The sequence below is a fragment of the Cygnus olor genome, chromosome 1 (genome assembly GCF_009769625.2).
Source record: "Cygnus olor isolate bCygOlo1 chromosome 1, bCygOlo1.pri.v2, whole genome shotgun sequence".
Taxonomy (NCBI): domain Eukaryota; kingdom Metazoa; phylum Chordata; class Aves; order Anseriformes; family Anatidae; genus Cygnus; species Cygnus olor.
Window position 1 is genome coordinate 64,704,763 of NC_049169.1, and position 18,241 is coordinate 64,723,003.

General features: G+C 43.6%; 1 protein-coding gene across 1 annotated transcript in view; it reads right to left on the minus strand.

Annotated features, from left to right (window-relative positions):
• Nucleotides 1–10,175: 10,175 nt before the first annotated feature.
• Nucleotides 10,176–18,241, minus strand: part of KDM5A (lysine demethylase 5A) — a 49,055-nt gene continuing 40,989 nt past the window's right edge. Inside the window, exons 26-28 of the mRNA XM_040562132.1 lie at nt 17,791–18,011; nt 15,313–15,723; nt 10,176–13,242 (exon numbers count right to left, since the gene is read on the minus strand). Coding sequence (XP_040418066.1) covers nt 13,030–13,242; nt 15,313–15,723; nt 17,791–18,011 — 845 coding nt within the window. The 3' untranslated portion in view covers nt 10,176–13,029. The remainder of the gene's footprint in view (nt 13,243–15,312; nt 15,724–17,790; nt 18,012–18,241) is intronic.

Genomic DNA, 18,241 nt, shown 5'->3' on the forward strand with positions numbered 1-18,241 from the left:
GGTCTCTCCAGAGAGAAGGGGATGTGGGCAAAGGGCAGTGTCCACACCGCTCATCGCCCCAGCAGCCACAGTCAAGCAGCAGCTGGAAAACCACGCAGAAGGATAAAAACCAGCCCCGGTGGCGCACAGGGCTGCAACATCAGCAGGAAGGAGGTCTTGGTACCGCTGCCGGTCGTTATCTGAAGGCATTACGGCCGGCCGTGCTTGGGGGCCATAAATAAGGCAAACAGAGCTGGATTTTGTTCACAGAAGGCATGTTACAGCTGTGATGGTCCAAGGATATAAGTGAGACAAGGCTTTAAAATATTTTTATTACATCTGCTGCTGAATATCTCTGGGGCAAGAGAGAAAAAAAAAATCATGTTTTTGGGTTCAGAGTCAGGCCTGCAAAGCAGCAGCAGAGCCTGAGCTGTAGGCAGCGTGTAGAGTTATTAGGGCAAGGAGAGGATGAAAATAGTGCAGCCACACCACCCGTGTTAATCTATGGTGGGCCCACATCCATACCGTGATGGACTTCCCACGGGAAGAAACAGGGAAAGGGAACAAGGAACAGGACTGGATTCAGCCAAGGGGTGATCACGTCACTACAACTCCTCATCGTGGGGAGAGAAGGATGAGATATAGAGGGAGGCAACGGGGGTCTAGGAAACAAGGAAATGGCAGAGAAGATGAATACATTCACTACATCTCATAGTGCAGCAACGTACAGCATCAGATGAAATTCAGATTTAAAATGAAAGCAAATACCTCTCCACACAAGCACACACGCACACTGCATAACGGATTAAATGCAGTACCCATGGCCATTGCCACAGGCCAGCACTCAGAAAGCGACCAGGCAAATTCACACAGGACTCTGCTGCTGCAGCGATTTAAGCAGATGGTCCAAATAAGAACCAGCTCTCGTCCTCAACCCAGAGGTTGCTGGAAAATGGGGAAAACACTGCAGAGGGGAGTTAATGCTGGAGGGAGAGGATGGGAGAACATCCATGGAGGGAAGCCATCTGCCAGTCAATAGCATAGTTGTTAAACAGCAAGGGTAAGTCTACGTGGATTTAAAAATGAAAGCAAGGCCAAATAATGCCTTGCCTTGTGCAACAGATTTGCATAAAAAGAGAGGAAAGTGAATAAGGAAACATTTCTCAAAACTCTTGTAGGCATCAGCATCACTGCACAAATATCCCTGGATAATAGTGATAACTACAGTGCACCACTGACAATATTCTTATCAACAATTTAAATAGAAAACAAACTAATTAGCAGGCACTAATGGACTATGATAGGAAACGGTGTAATCAGTAAGAAACTATTTAACTTCTGCCTGGTCAGATAGGACTGTGCTGAAGGCAACAATAAGTTTAAAATGAAAACAAGTATTCAGCAGAAACATAAGCAGCCAGGAGAAGTGTTAAATCTACAAGTGTAAAAGAAAGCCAGAATATCCTGAATAAAGTGAATTTAAGTAAAATATCCCTTTACAAGTTTTCTGCAGAGAAACAAGAAAAAGTCTATATGGTTGTGGGAGATGTTACTTGAGAGAGCTGAGAGCTTACAAAATAATTTTATCTTTTTACCAAAGATGAGAAGAGGACCAACACATATCACAAAGGATCATTTAAGACTACAGAAAAAGATGAGTTCAATACACATTTTTAAAATTGCAGAAGGCAGAGAAACTGGGAGGGACTTTAATCAGGCTGTCAGAGGCGATGAAAATCCAAAGGGAAAAATGCAAAGGATGAAATCAATCTAGCTGTCTGAGATTCTGCACCCATACAGATATCTAAGCCAAAAGTGGAAGAACTAGGACAAGCAGCATTAAAAGCTTAGGAAATAGATTTGCTAGAAACAAATAAGAGATAGGGAATGAAGTGAACCTTTGAGGAGGGGACCAGCCTAGCTGAGGTGCATGCATTTCTGCAGCCGGCGGAGCTCCGGGCACTGATGAGGGGACAAGAGGAGAGGGAAATGGCTCCCAGCCCCTAGCCCACCAAAGGACCATCAGGGGAGCCCCCACTGCTCCCAGGCATCCGCGAGGTGCAGGAGCTGCTGGCTCCATGCACGAGCCGAGCTCCCAAAGCGGGGGCCCCCAGCCCCACCTCCCCTTCTGCTTTCCCTCCACGCGGGGCAAAGCGGCCCCAGGCCCCGTAATCTCGTGAGCCACCCCCCTGCTTCCAGGAACACGATTTGCCGTTGTGTTATCTGGGAACCAAAGGCCAGAGCAAATATGATGCCTTTCCTCTATCTGATAACCACTGGGCCACCGGCCTCTTCAGCCTGAAAACGTTATTAGGCTTAAGTGGAAATGGCCGTATAGAAAGCCCAGCTCTCACAATTACGTGCAGGACGGGGATAAGTAGAGGCTGATACTGCGGAGAAAGAAGCCGAAATAAGCACAAAGGATTGATTCCTGCTTCAGCTGGCTTCAAAAAAAGGCACGTGTAGTTTGGAATAGCCACGGCAGAAGCCAAAAGTCATCACAAAGAGCCTGTGGGTCCCTTGGTGAGGGAAAACACTACCGCAGCCATTTGGCCAGCCCCAGACAAACGCAGCCTCCCCAGAGGATACTTGCTTTCAAATAACAACCCACACGATCATGGTCCCGAGGCAAGAAAACCTGTGTCCATGCCGGGCGCCTGCGGGGCGGCGGAGGCTCCATGCCCAGGTTGTTGACGGTGTGAGATAGGTGGCTCTGCGGACAGGAGATAAAGGGGCAGAGCCCAGGGAGCAGCCCGAGGGCAGAACAGCACTGTATATATGCTTGTAATATAACATGTAATATAAGCAACAGCTGAGTAGCAAGCAAAGACTTCAGAGGCTGGAGTCTTCGTTCGTTCTGGCATTTCCTACCTTGCTGCCACCTCCAGCAGCTACCAACAGCTCCGCGGGGCTCGTCTCTTGCAGCTTGCCAGAGGCTGGGCAGCCCGAGCAGACACCCACAGAGCGGCTGCAGGAGCAGAGCCTGAGCTCGGATCAGGGAGGTGGTAGGAACCACGGCCCTCCTGAAGACCAGTCATCTACCTCCCGGTGTGGAAATGGGTAGCTTGCATGGGAAAATAAAACTCAGCGGTTGGCTGTTGCAGCCAGAGAGCTAATTAGAGGGCATTGTCACATCAAGAACCATACGCCAAAGGAAATCATAATTTCAGCCTAATGATAGCAGTATTGTGCAAGTGGCCCAGAAGTGAGATGGAAGACCAGCAGATTATGGACAGCATGGTTCAGGGTGTAGAGAAGCTGGGTGTTGGTCTGGGGACGATGGACTCTCCTCTGCGTGCCTTACTCCTCTGAGGTGAAGGTTCTCAATTTGACAGACTGCAGTAAGAATGAAATCAAAGCCATTGACAGGGCTGGGATTTTTAGATGCCCCTGCTCTCTGTCTGCCTGGAAGATGGATGCTCTGAGGGGAAAAGGGAAAGCTTTTATCAGAGGTGAGACATGGTCATACCTGCTTAACTGATTCTTTCACAGAAAACCTATAACCTGGTTTTAAATAGGCAAGGCTTGAGCAATGTTCACACATCATCTCTCCACACTTATTTATAGACTTTTAAAAATATGTATATTTTTTAATTCAAGAGATGTACAGGGCCAGTAACTACTCAGAATGCAAAGTTTCCATTCTGGGAGAAAATCCAATGGCCTGTCTCATTTTGTCCACATGAGACTAAGTTTTAAAAAGATTCTCAGAAGTCAGTTTTCTAAGCAAGAGATGACAAAGCGAAAAACTTGGCATTGCAAAGAGGTCAGTAGGAAATAAAGCTCTCATCCAGCTTTCCCAGCCTCCAAAAATCAAAGACAGTCAATTTTGTGAAGGTCTCTGTGCTGCCAGGAGGCATTACCTCTTCAAAACACCCTGAGCAGCCTCAACCTCAGCAGGAGGAGAGCCAGGCCGAGCTCCCAGGCCAGCACAGGAGGGCTGTGCGTGGAGCAGCACCATGCTGGGCGCCCAGAGCTCAGTCCCAAAGCGCCTCCTGGGCAGGGCAGCCCTGCAAGGCTGTGCAGAGCGTTCCCACAGGGTGCTGCTGCCGCTCAGAAGGGGCTTGAGCCTCTTGCCTGCTCCTGCAGGTGCTGCCAGCCCAAAGGGCCTCTGTCTCCTCTAACCTGCTGAGGCCTCTGCATTGCAGTACGTGGAGGCATGGAGCACAGAGTACCGCTGCAGACAGAAAATCGGAGCTCACCTATTGCAAATGTGCTTCCTGTCAGTCATCTACTGAGCTAGTTCAGTATTTGGTGAGGCTTTGAGGCATATATGAGAAAAATCCAGCACTTTTAGACATCTTGGCAGAGGGATAGAGTCTACCTGAAGCAAGCTTTGTATTAGGACCTCCTGTCCGCGAGTCATTACTGCTCTGGTGGCCAGTTGTGACATATCAAAGCACCAAGTCTCATGTTCTTTTCCTCCAGACTTTGGCATTTCTTCCTCAAAAATTTAAGTAAAAAGTCATTTTCAAGTTTTGATCGTTTAAGACAGCCTTGTTCCTCAATTGATGAGCGCCAGATATGAAAAATCTGAGCTCCAGGTGAGACCCAGCTGATGCCTGAATCTAGCAGGTGGCATCCCTGCCCATGGCAGGGGTTGGAACCAGATGATTTTAAGGTCCCTTCCAGCCCGAGCCATTTTATGGTTCTGTGAAAGGTAATCCTTCCAGCCAGGTGGAGGAAGAGCAGTGGAGCAGAGGGCTGGTACCCAGGCACAAGGCACAGAGATGAGCTTTTAGCAAAGCCACGTGCTGCATGGAGCGGGCAGCTTCTTGGGAGCAGCCTTCTTCAAAACCTACAAAAGGGGTGCTGTTGCTCCCTTGCTTCACTGCTTCTCCCTCCTCAATAAGACTCCAAGTCACGTTACTCTATTGCCAGCATGAATTCAAATACTGAAGCCCATACGATACAAAACCTGCAGGGGCTGCACGAAGAGGACACAGAGAGAAATCCACACTTATGACAGGTTTTCCCATCACAGGTTATAACTCCTTCAGCCAGGCATGCTCCAAGCACCGCTGCACTCCTGATGGCAGACATTTCCTGGCCCCTGCATGCAGGGCGTTTGTCCAGGTACTGCTCATCGCTCGTCTGATGAGTGCAGGAAACGGGTTTCGTTAGGTCAGGCCCAGGCCAGACATGCAGTTTGCACGGCCATCAGAGAAAAAGATGCAAGCATCCATGGTGATATGCCCAGATGGGGGAAATAATTAAAAATTTGGAGCCAACCAAACCTTGAATCTTGGTATTTACTGTAATTGGGACCCACGGGGAAAAGAAAGGCTGGTTTTTGATAATATTTTCCCTGCAAGCTTCCTAAAGCAAAGCTCAAGCTGCGTAGCAGTGTCAGCACACACGCTACTGCTAGAGCAGGAGCTGTGGATTTACACCCTAACCAGCGGCTAGGGGTTAGCTCTTCCCCACCAGGGAGGGAAAGCAGCTGGGGAGGAGCACAGCTCGCCTGCAAAGGGAATCCAGCCCTATTTCCTTTGGCCTCACCTCCCTTGGGATTTCTCGGGGCGTAATGGGAAGGCCTGAGGGAAGAAAGCAGAAAGCATGTGAAGGAATTGCTTCCAAATGGGAATCTGACCTGCTGGCTTCCTGAAATTGCCTTTTACTCAGTAAGAGAAAAAAAAAATGCTCCAAGTTAGGAACTTTTCTGCTGCCAGGTAGTCTCTTCATTATTTATTTATGTATTTTCTAGTTGACTAACACCCCTAAATCCTGGGGTGCAAGGTCTAAGCAGACCATTCCAAGCGTGTTCCTACCAGAAGCCAGGGGAAATCGGTGCTCCTGTCTCTGATTCCCTGTGCACACATGCATGTCCAGAAACCGTGCAGGATCCTTTTAAAGCACTTGATTGCATGTTTACTACTTAAAGCACAATAAACATAGGGAGAACTCTCCTAAATCCCTTAATTTCTTCTGAAAACCACAATCCCCTTTCTTCTGCACCTACGTTCCCTGGGATCAGGGCATCAGTGCCAGATTTTGTTTAGGTTCTTCCCTCCTTTGCCATCAGTAGGCTCTCCGTGTGTGTTCATTACCAGGGAAGTCTGTCCCCAGTCATTCCCATTTCTGGGGAAGTCTGTCCCGAGACCAGAATCTGCCCCTTGTGGCAAAGACTCTTTTCCCTCTGGCAAGCTACTCTGTGGTCTCCTTTCCTACAGCAGTAATTGCAAAAAAGGCTGGCCAGGGCTATCTGCTATCCTTGGCTAAAAACTACAGAAAAGACTGTGGTGTGAGGTAATGCCCAGGAAACAAGCATCCCAGCTGTCTTTAAACCCTACCAGTCAGGATAGGAACACGGATAATGTTTTGCAACCTTCTAGCAAGAGGTGAAGAGCCGAAGTACCATGTGCTCACCCGTAGGGTTCATCAGCAAGAGGCAGGGGTGCTGCTACGTGGTGCTAGTGATTCTCAGGCACTGGTGCACATCCATTTTCTCTCCCAATAATGCTTCTAGACAAAGTTACAGCATCTATCTCCTGCCTCTTCCCTGCGCAAGAGACTATCAGGAAAGTTGGCACGGAAATAATGGGATGCAATGCTATCAATACACTGATAACACCTAGATATCGATCTCTACAGTGTTTTGCTCTGATAATGCCATTGCAGGGACACATGTTAAGAGTCAGCTAACTAAATTTCCAGCTGTATAAAGGGAAAAGCTGAACTGTCAGTTGACAGAAGTAAATATTGTGGTACTTGCTTCACGTCTCCCCAAAATCTGGGCTGTTTCTCAAATTCATCATTTGGATTTGCGGAGGCTCCGTTGCTATTACCGTGCAACAGCAGCAGCAAATGCCCACCTCCTCCAGGGAGGAGAGCACTGCACCCGGTGCCTGGCAGGCAACCGAGCTGCTCCAGGACTGAGCAGGGTCTGCAGCAACTTGGTGAACCGACACAGCAGCTTGATCTGCTGGCATGTCACCAACCCATTAAAAGCTGATGCTGGGCTGGCTAACATGATCGGCTGTCTCAGGGACAGCTGCTCTCCTCAGATCCTAATACCCACAGCAGTTACTCAGGCACTTGGCTTTAATGGATTTTTCCTTTTTTTTTTTTTTTTTTTTTTTTTTTTTGTGGAGGTGTAAGGGGGGATATACTAACTGCCAAAAATCGGCTTCTGAAAAACCTCCGATTTAGACATTATGCCCCATCTAGGATTAAAACTATTCACAGCAGCAAGGCTTTTGTTTTGAATGCATTCAGAGCATGTCTCCTTACAAATATTTCTGCTTTTTTACAAAGCCTTGCGACTTTCAATGCCTTTACCTTGCAACTTAGCATTCATTTGTACCAAGACATCTCATTACCTAAGGCTCAATGCTCTAAATCTCTTGCTGTGCACTTTCCAGCTGTCCTACGCATTTATCACCCCTCCAAAGCCAGCATGGCTAGAATTTCGATAAGGGCTGAATTTATTGCATCTCCCTGATGACTATTGGCGCTCCAAGCACAGTTCCTGTTTGGTTCAGGCAGGCTGACCTAACACATTCTTAGTGATTGCAGCTGGAGTTCCCTGCTTCTCATTTGCATCTAATGGGACAAAGCCTCAAATCCTGCTCTTAGCAAGCCCATAGTTCTCAACTTCTTACAGAGGCAAGAAATGATTTCAGAGGGAATGATTTTAAGAAACTTCTTCCACCCTTTAAAAATCTTTCATTTCCAGAGTACGAAACGACCATTGGTGCCTAGGGTGTTCTCAGCCAGTCACCATTTTTCCAAAGACATACAATGGACCTAGAATGACAGCAAGGCATGTCTGGTAAGCAACTGCTGAATATCCACATTGTTTTGGCTTTACTTTGCTACAAATCTGCTAATAACTGTTATTAGGACAACACAAAATAAAGGTGATAGCTATCCTTGGGCAGCTGCCTAGTTCACAGCCTACTGCTGAATGAACAAAGCAGTAGGTTTCATCTTTTCTCCTAGAGCAAAGATTAGTTGTCCTCATTCATTCTCATTCATGTTATGCCTTTCTCAGTGTAAAGATCTGTGTAGTAAAGGGCTATGCATCAGTAACATTGACCTCAACCAAACCAGCTTGGAACTGTGTCTGGATATGTGGGGCTGACGTAACTGCTTACCAGCCCACACAGTTTAGGTATGAGCAGCACTTGATGCAGCAACTCAGCTCTGCCATTTAAAGGTTTCTGTGCATCTTACAAACTGCAACTCCAGTATGTTCATTTCCTTCTCATCTTACATGCCACGGTGATGAATGAAGAGCCCAGGAAATGTCTGTACAGAGGATCATTTTTCTGATGGATTTTGACAAACCCTTCTGCACATCATGCCCGTATTCAATGAAGAGGAGGGAATGTGAGAAGGATGCAGGGCAGCTAGCTTTGCTCCAGTTCCTGGGAAGATTATGGAGCAAATCCTCCTTAAAGTCACATCCACGCCCACGAAGGATAAGGTGACCAGTATACTATTAGCCCAATCTGTTTTCCTTCTCTGAAGGGCCCTGGGGAAAATAGGAGAGCAGTGTTTGTTTACCCTGTCTTACAATGGAAGCAAACGCTTATGGATGAAGAATCTACAAGGTGGGTGAAAAAATGGGTGCTCTGCTGTGACTAGTAGCCAACGGTTTGGTATCTAGACGGCGGCAAACCAAAGTGGAATACCTGGGGGTTGGTAGTGGAAGCAATACTGTTTTATGTCTTACTCACCTGAGTGATGGGATAGAGTACAGATGACACCAAATTGAATGATGAGGGGAGGAAGGGAGCAAGAAAATCTGAAACATGGGAGGAAAGTCCATTCAGTTGGATCTCAACTGGCTGGAGTGACAGGCTGACAGAAAAAAAATAAGTTCATCAGGTCTGTACCTGAGAAACAATAAACCAAAGGACCTGGGGGTAACGGTGGACACACTGAATAGGAGTCAGCAGTGTGCACCCTTGCAGCCACGAAGACCAATCCCATGCCACGCTTCACAGGAAGAGCACAGCCAGCAGGTTAAAGGAAGTGATTTTTCCTCCCGTATTCAACACTTGTAAACTAGATCTGGAGTACTGTGTCCAGTTTTGGTCTCCTCAGTACAAAAACAGGTGATAGCAAACCTGAGTGCAGCAAAGGACCAACAAAATTGTTAGAAAACTAACATGTGACATGGCTCAAGGGAGGGTGAGCTGGGTTTCTTCATCCTGGAGATCAAGGCTGCAAGATCTTTAGTCTTCAAATACGTACTGGATAGTTATTGAAAAGAGGCAGATTTTTCTCAAAAGAAAAATTAGAAGAAGCAATAGGAAAGCTACAGCAAGTGAATGTGATTGAACATTAGAAAAAAAATTCACATCAAAGATGCTGCAAAATTGGATCAGGAAGTCAGAGACTGTCAAATGTCCATCCCTTGAAATACATAAAACTTAATTGGACACAGCCTTGAAAAATGCAACCTGCTGTGAAAATCAGCCCTGCTCTGATCAGGAGGTTCACCCAGATGACCTTCTGAAGTCTCCCCAGCCTAAACTATTCAGTGATTCTAAAAACAGAAAATATGAATGCAAACTTCACAGTGTGGCTAACAGAAGACACAGACATCTGTTTCTGCTATCTTGTGCTGTGTGAGACACGGTATTCTAATAACTCAAGTTAGTTTTCATAGCATCATCAATTTTACCTTAAGCTCTCATTATCAAGTAGTCCAGGCTACATACATATTCAGGTACAGAAACTCTGTAAAAAGCATAAATCCTAAAAGTAATGGTACTGAAGCTCAGGAGTGACGTTTATCTCTATGCAAGTAAAGCCACCCCAGTCCAGGCGCTTCTTCCTGAAAAGATACAAACCACATGGTTTGGATAAGATACACAACTCAAGTCCATTTTTTCTTCCTCACAACACCTCCAGTCATTTCTTTGACCTTTTGTGTCAGACACAAGAGAAACAACATGAACAGTGGTTAATATCCTTTGCAGAATATAGTATTAAGTCATGTACTGTTCTAGATACACGAGAGCTAAGATTTTGTATATACTGAAATTTCATCTCCAAAGCATGAGAGATTTTTTTCCTACAGCTGTAGCAGACATTTAAGAAAATAATTTCCTTAGCTTAACTTTGGTTTGCTTCTTTGCATGTTTTTACAAAAATTCAAAACCCTAAGGTCTAGAGACAACATCACAGCTGAAACTTCAAGTTTTTTTAAACCACTAACTACATTTCTACAGATTTTTCCAAAAGTCAACATTTATTCAAAAGTTTATACTATCAGCAATCCTTCGAGCGGAATTATGCTTTTAAAAATAAACATTTAAACAGTAAGATGTAAAGCTAATAAATGGTCTTCAGTTTATGAACACCTTACCCGAAAGCAGATGGGAGATCTCTAACTGAGAAAGTGTGGCAACCTCCTTTTGAAAGTTTAAGAAAAAGACAAAAAGAGCCTCCTAATACGATTACATGAAAAACAGCTACTAAGAATGTGACTATTTGCACATTACTTGCACATTTCTCCTGTTTACTGTTTTCTATGCCCGCTACAAGCAGAATGATTGACCACTGCATCGTATAGCTGTTTGTTTCCTTCTGGTTGTGACCGCACCTTCTACTCAGAGAAACAGGAATATTCAATTCGTATTTACTAGAAGATCTCTTTCCAGTTGATGGTAAATTACATATAACAAGGACTTTTATCACGACAGAGAACGTAATAATGGTTAAGAGGATATGCTCAACGGTTAACAGGATATGCTGACGGTATTTTCCCTGTTGTGTCACGAATTCTAGGAGTCATGAAAGAATACAGAACACTGGGATTCTTTATGAAATCTTGTGCTAGTCTACTTCTGGAACGATTAAACATCTGTGACAGAGAGTCTATCCACTCCATATAGGGAAACATTTATGTAGTACCATCACTTAAAGCCTGAAGGAAAATAACATCTGTTTCAACCAGGTTACCAAAACTAAACGTACAATGAGAAGAAAAAACATAACTGGAGGCAAAAAAGAGGGTACGTCTAGCTATGGCATATACTCCTTCATAAATAAGTAAACAAATAATACTCTTAAGTCTTCTACGGTGCCTGCTCAGCCACATGCTTAACCACAGCTTGCTTTTAATACCGTTTTAGTCTTTAAGGAACAGGAATTAGAAGTCTGTGCCCAATTTGCACTCAAAAATCTCCCAAGATCCTGCATCTTCTGCCCTTCGTCCTAGTTCTTTTCTCTTGTACAACTTCCTCTTCCCAGGTAGCAGGCACAAATAAAACAAACCAATAAAGTTCATCTACCTGAGCTGAATTTTTCTGGAGGGGTGGACAATTCTGCCAGGTAAATAAACTTCCAAATATCAGAGAACAAGAGAAGGGACACAGAACAGTCAAGACAGAACACTTTTGTTTTTGTCAATGTTTTTTTTTTTAAATCCCAATCCAGCTCCTAGTAAGACTGGACACTACTTACAACACTCCTAGAACTGCAGAAGAATGGAAACACAATAGGGAGCGAGTGGAGGGGGGGACAAGACAGCCCAGTGGCTGGCTTCAGACATTCACATACACAAAGCCAGCACTGACTGGAGTCATTAAGGCCCAGATGCCCCACTAATAGGAACAAACCCAAACACAAAGGTAGCACATGAAATGTATTTACCTATTTAAACACAGGCAGCTGGTCAGGCTAGAATGGGGAAGGTAACTGCTAATTCCTTGTACTACAAGGAAGGAATGGAGTAAAAAAACCCAAGCCCACGGGCAGGTTTTTGCTTTGTGAACCTCTGTCTGTGCTGCTGGTTAACAGTGGTAAGTATAAAAAAATCAAAGAAAAATAATCTATTTATAGAACAAGTCAGTAGTCTGAGACATTTAGAAAAAAGTAAAAACAAGTCCTTCTTTAAAAATGGATTTACTAAAACAACTGTCACCCAGGATGACCCCAAGCCCTCTGGTCCTCTGGCAAAGCCAGGGGAAACTTCAGACAAGAACTGCTGCTGATTGTACACTGGTACACTTCCAGCAAAGCCAGCAGGGAGGGGGATTTGCACTGCGAACAGTATCTGCAGACTGCTTGCTGGTATCGCTTGAGGCCATGCCCGTAGCCTGGTGATACTGGAAATAGTTGTGAGTGAAACTTTTCACAGAAGCACATGTCAGTGTAACCTCTGAGGTAAGTGGGCTGTCTTCTTTCCTTCCCGTCCCTGGTACAGATCACAGAAGCTGGTGCCCTGGGTGCTGTACCTCCTTGCCAGCTCCATCCTGCGTGAGGCAACGTTAACGCGCAGGAATGCAGAACTCTAAGCAAAGCCTAGAACAGGAGAGGGCACCCCTGGGGAAAGGGAAGCGCTCTGCTTTTCGCAAGCTCTGGTCTAGCTAGACATCTTCATCAATTTTTTTTCTGGCCCTCCACAGGACAGGAAGATCAGCTGTTCCCCACTAAGGAAAAACATTTGCTAGTGGAGTAGAGTTGGGTTTCTTTTTGGTAAACAGAACCTTTGCTGATTTCTGAGATCGTGAGCTCCTCTGCCCTTTAGCTACTAAACAGAAATTAAAAGTAATTCATCCACTTGCTCCCATCCTTATAGTGTAGTGTTAGCCGCCTGGATACGGAGGCACCTTAACTCTCCTAAGACATTGCCCTTCTCAGTGGGTTGGCATGGGGAGGCAAAAGATAACTTCCAAAGTCACCTCCTTTGGGCAACCTGGTTGGGCTAAAAGCTCCAGCCTGAGCCCACCAATTCCAGGCCAGCTCCGCTGCCAACATGTACTTCTAACACCCTGAAGCGTCTAATCTAACAGCCTCGGGTTTGCTCAGTCTTTAAAAGCAGCAGCCACTCTCAAAGATGGAAATACTCAAGTCAAAACACTGGCTGGAGCTCCTAATGAGGCGGTGTCTGCATAGATGAGTCGGTACCACTGTGCCTTGACGTCCCCACTGAATGAAGGAAGCCAGCTGTAAGGAAGGGACCAACTCTGCTGCAGGTCTGTACATCCTTGGAAGAGAAGCTCAGTGGCTACATTAGCTTCAAACCCTCTCTTTCTGTAGGGGTTTCAGTGGTCCATTTCCCAGCAAGTTCCAGCCATCGAGTAGTTGCTAACTTGTCTCCTTAAGATCTTCCATTGGTAGTTTGTAGCTCAATAAGAAAGGAGGAGGTGGTGCATGAGCAGGGCTACTTGGTCCCTGCATCGGTTTCTTTGCACAGTTTATACAGATGTAATCCTCGTTCTCAGCCATTTCTGGAGAGACACCAACGCAAACTTGATGAAACCACTCATCGCAGCCACCATCACACTGCACCCAGTCCACCTGCAAGAGATTGTATCAGCAACATTAGGCACGGGCTCTATGAAGAAAATATCTTCTATTAAACCCACCTGATATACTCAGAACACCAACGGAGTTTGGCACAAATTGATGTCCTACAGAGTTTGTTTTAACAAGCTGCTTCAGTTTAGGAAGCAATACTCTTCCAACAAACCTTGTCCCTATTGCATCCTTAGTCCACCACAGCTACAAGACTCCTACTAATGAGGGAGAGGACACTCAGCTGCCCTAAAATGAAAGACAGGTCCACCAGAACACATTTAGGTAGGAGCATACTCAAGGAGTTCAGTGTAAGTGAAATCCTACAAATACGCATGCTAACTTGCATATATTCCCTTAGACTGCACTGTCAAGTGGTGGCTTTTGCAACTTCAAAATTACAGAAGACAAAGGGACTTGATTACTGCTGTTGGCTACAAAAAAGCCACTTGACTTTAGCAACTTTATTATCATTCCACTAGCTGCACACTATGGGCATACAGCAAGCCTCTGAATGCCCAAAATACATAACTGTAACTCTAAAGCCACAGAAAATTTAAGCTAAAATATTTCAATCTGGGTTGAATTTTCTGTAGAACAATCAGGAAAAGGCATAAAAAGTAAATTAACCTTTAAGAAGGAAAAAAATTAAGATGCATTTCTAAATTTCTGTAATTGTCCAAGTAAAAAAGTGCATGTTAATTTGAATCAGGGAGCAGAAACTGAGACCTGCAGGATAACAAATACGGATTCTTTAATGTACCGTTACAGCTACAAAGATTGTTACTGCTATAGTTCTGCTTTTGCCTTACAGGGCAAAGTGAAAATGAAAATATATTAGAAAAACAACAGTACTGGCAACATATCTAAAATTTAGTTTGTAGGAAAACTATTCCTGAACATGTTTTTAAAGTGACTAGGAACAGAGAACAGCAGCTGCAGCTTCAGTCATTACATTTCCCTATCTACCATTTTGCACTTGTACTGCATTCACTTACTGAATGTGCAAAAACACATCCAACTTTATGGAAAGCTTTGATTATATAACTAAGGATATTATCCAGTTTCATTTATGGAAATTTGATGAATCTAGTATGACCCTCTTTATAAGGTGAACTGAAAGGAACTCTCCTGCCTCTTGTAATCTCGATTCTTTTTAAAATGTGGTACCATAACCCAAATTATCTGTAAAGAGAACAGTTGTATAAAGATTTTATCATCTTATGAGCAATTTATCTTCCAGTCTAATTTCTAACTTTGGCTTAAGATAAAGACTTCAGAAATGGTCTTCTAACACTTATCTGAACACTTGAATTCCACATTTCAACTCTGCAAAAAAGACCAAGTTTTTGATATTTATATTTGATCCTACTCTCCTGCGCAAGCCAGTGCTGTTTAAGGTAAATCCCACAGTTATTGGGAGTAGGGTTTTTGATCGTTTTTAGAGAAAAGAAAAAATAAAAATATTTTGTGAAGTTTGATCATCAATTAGTGCATGTTAAAAGCTGACAATCAGGACAGGCACTGCTATAGAGAGGCAGATCAAGGTGTTTTGGTTTTTTTTTTGTCATAATCCGATCAGGTCTAAAATCACTGATAATTCATCTCCCAAGAAAACTGAAGCACAGCAGTTTGTAGATCCCTCATCCTGCAGCACTACTGTTCACAGTCAGTATGCAAGAAATACAGGAAATGTACTTCAATTACCGTACTGCTCATTTCTTGCTGAGGCACAGAACGAATTCTTTGAATCAGACAACGCATGTTTCACATTACCAGCAAATAACAATACAGAGCCCAGTTTGCAGAGGTTAAACTTCCAAACCAAGACAGAGCGCTTCTTCCCAGATGCTAATTTTTCATCATCAAATGTTTTAAAGTAGCTAAAGAGAATGAGATAGGTTTGCAAAGTTTTATTTACATTTATGTACCTACCCAAATGCTACTCAATACTCTCACATTTCAGGTAACACTGTTTTTGTTGCTCATGCTGTTCAGCCTAATTATTAAAATGCACTGAGGTTTTTGTCTTTGCATGAAATTGCCTGGGACAGAACTAAGCAAAAAACTCACTTTGTCCTTGCAGGGCCTCTGGCAGTTTTGTGCAGCACATACAGCGTTCTCATCATCCGACTCCTCAGCTCCTGACCAGTCATACTTAGAAGGAATATCTAGAACCTTCTTCTCTCTTTTCTTCTCTGTGCTCTCCTTTGTTAGTTCCACCTTTGCCACAACTGCCTTCTCTCGTTTCTTCTTTCGCTCTTCTTCCTTAGCTAGTTTCTTTGCCAGCTTGTTCAGCTCCTTTGTCTTATCCATGGTCAGTTTTAGCTTCTTTTTCTTGGGTTTTTCTAGTTTTTTCAGCTCTTTAGATTTTTGCTTCATATCTCCAAAAAACTGTTCTGCTCTCTCCAGCTTTCGTTTCCGCTTCCTCTCAGAAGAGTCTCTCCCTCTCATCTTCAGCGGTTTCTCATCCATGCTGTCATCCTTCAGAGAAAAGGGTGAGAAGAGATTTATTTTTTTCCAAACACAAATTTCCATAAACTTTGTTCGAGATGTGCTTATTCCACTATTACCTTGATATGGTGGAAGAAACTTACTCAACAACATACTGTTACAAATTCTAAACAAAAACGGGTCAACTTTATTTTCACCGTACTAGGAAACCCTCAGTGGTCAAAGTATAATGAATTTAAAATCTCCAGTGGAAAAAGTAAAATATCAGCAAGAGTAAGGAGACAAAATAGGCAGTAACCACAACTCCCTTCTCATATTGATTTTCAATAAAAGTTGAGAAGATTAACCATTTGTTAGATGTTCTTGCCTATTTTTCATCCTAGGTCTGTCTTGTTTATTATTTTTGAGAGAAAGCAATTGCTATTCTGGAGATTAAGAAGGAACAATTGCTGAATTCTTAAAATGTATTATCAACTCAAGCAAGAGAAGGATGTAACAGATCCATTATTTGAATAGCTCCCAAACTGATACACACTATAAAAATCCTGGTGCCATTAACAGCTCTTAAGTAGCAGATTCTGATCAGAAATAGCATTTAAAATTGGCAAACTGTCACTGCATCCACAGTGACAAGTCCTATTTATATCAGCAAGATTTGCATGTATAGCTCCTTTGTACAAACAAGCCTCACTTGATTTTAGTTAGTCCAGCTATTTACATTAACTGTAATAATATTCATAGATTAAGGACATACTATAAACCAGTAAAGACAGGATCTGTTTACTGTACATTACTTAAAATACACCACCCTAAACCAAATCCTCTGAAGGTTATTTTGCAGAACTCTACCTATCTTACATATGAATAGACGTAAAAGGTATTCAATTCAATATGAGTTGTTCTGGCCAAACGGGTATTCACAGGGGTTAACCAGAAAATGTTGAACCCTATCCCCTGCCACAAAGCTGTTCTTAACTATTAATACAACACTGCGGTATGCTATTCATAAAGTGCTACTTGCTGGCATTCAAATTGTTCTTCAAAAAAAATCCCATGCCAAAACCATTACATTAAAAGAGCATTAAGCTTATGAAGTGAAGTACTTAGGTCAAAACAGGGCAATGCGGTACTTCTTTGGAGGCAGGCTCTGCTTTGTACTACTGGCCTATCTTGTGGCAGCTTGGCAACATCTTGACTTACCCACTGTGTTGGATGGCACAGAAAAAAAGACAGCTGATCAGAATCCCAGCGTAACCTCAGTGTTCACAGAATGTAACCTTCCATCTGATGTTACTGTACACTACCAGAAGGTCAAGCAGTGTATTTCCTGCGCTGTTTAGTAACTCAAAAAGCAATCACACACTCCATAACTACACACGGTCAAACTGACCCCTATCTTCAGCTGACAGATGATGAAGGATGGATTCCAATATAGCTTCAAGGCAAGATTTTACTTTCTCTTCTAACACACATCCCTCATTTCCACAAAGCATTTAGCCACTGCATGAACGAAGCATAAGTAATTTGGACTAGACCTTAGAATCAGCACATACACCTGCCTCGTTCGCTGTCAGCAGAGCAAAGAGGTCAGCACATCTTCACAGAATATTAAGAAAAAAATGCAGTGTCTGTGCTATTCTGGGGAGAACCAGAATCTTTTTACTTATATTACCAAACCATGTTTTATTAAAAACAACGTTCTTTGCTCAGTAACAACAAAAGCTTGGCAACACACAAATATTATATAAGCTGTCTATCTTTAAGTATTTCTTGCAGCTCTTTGGCAGATCGGTTCTGACTCCAAGCATTATCAAGAGCAGCATTTCATTAGCTTTTCTAGAATAAAGTTTGCATTTGGAATTGCCTGTCTGAAAAAAAGTGTTCTAAATATTGTTAATTGTGGAGGACAGTGCTACACAGCACGAGTGATCAAGGACTCAATTTCTAGGTCTGTTATTCTGTTATTTTCTGGAATCTCCTACTCCCTGGCTATAACCCAAACGTGTCAAGTAGATAAGCACTCAAACATCCAAGATTATATCCAAAAGCGTTTTGCTTTTTTTCCCCCTATGCCAAGATATTCCTCCAAGTTCGTACCTCCATTACATGAAGGAACCTGTCCTCAGAGGGTGGATGAGTAGCCTGTAAAATTCGCCAAATGTGCTGAGTCTCATCCAGTGATACCTCTAGTAGATCTCCTACCATCATTAGATCTTCCAGCTGAGCCTTTGCTCCAGGTGACAGCTCCAACACAGGGGGCTCCAGACTGCGAGGTACCAGTGGACTCTTCCGAGGCTGCTTTCTTGGAGTGCTAGAACCTTTCAGATAGGAGGCAAGTTTCATGAGGATAAAAGGAAGAGATGAAAACAAAAAGGAAACAATACACTTCATACAACAAGTTATTAAGAAGGGAGACAATTCCAGAAGAAAAAAAAATATGTTGACATAGGTCTGTATATCAGACATCAGGAAACAGAACTGCAATGTTCCTCTACTGTATCATTCTTACAGGCAGCATATCCTCCTCAACTAGCAGAGGTAACAGAGC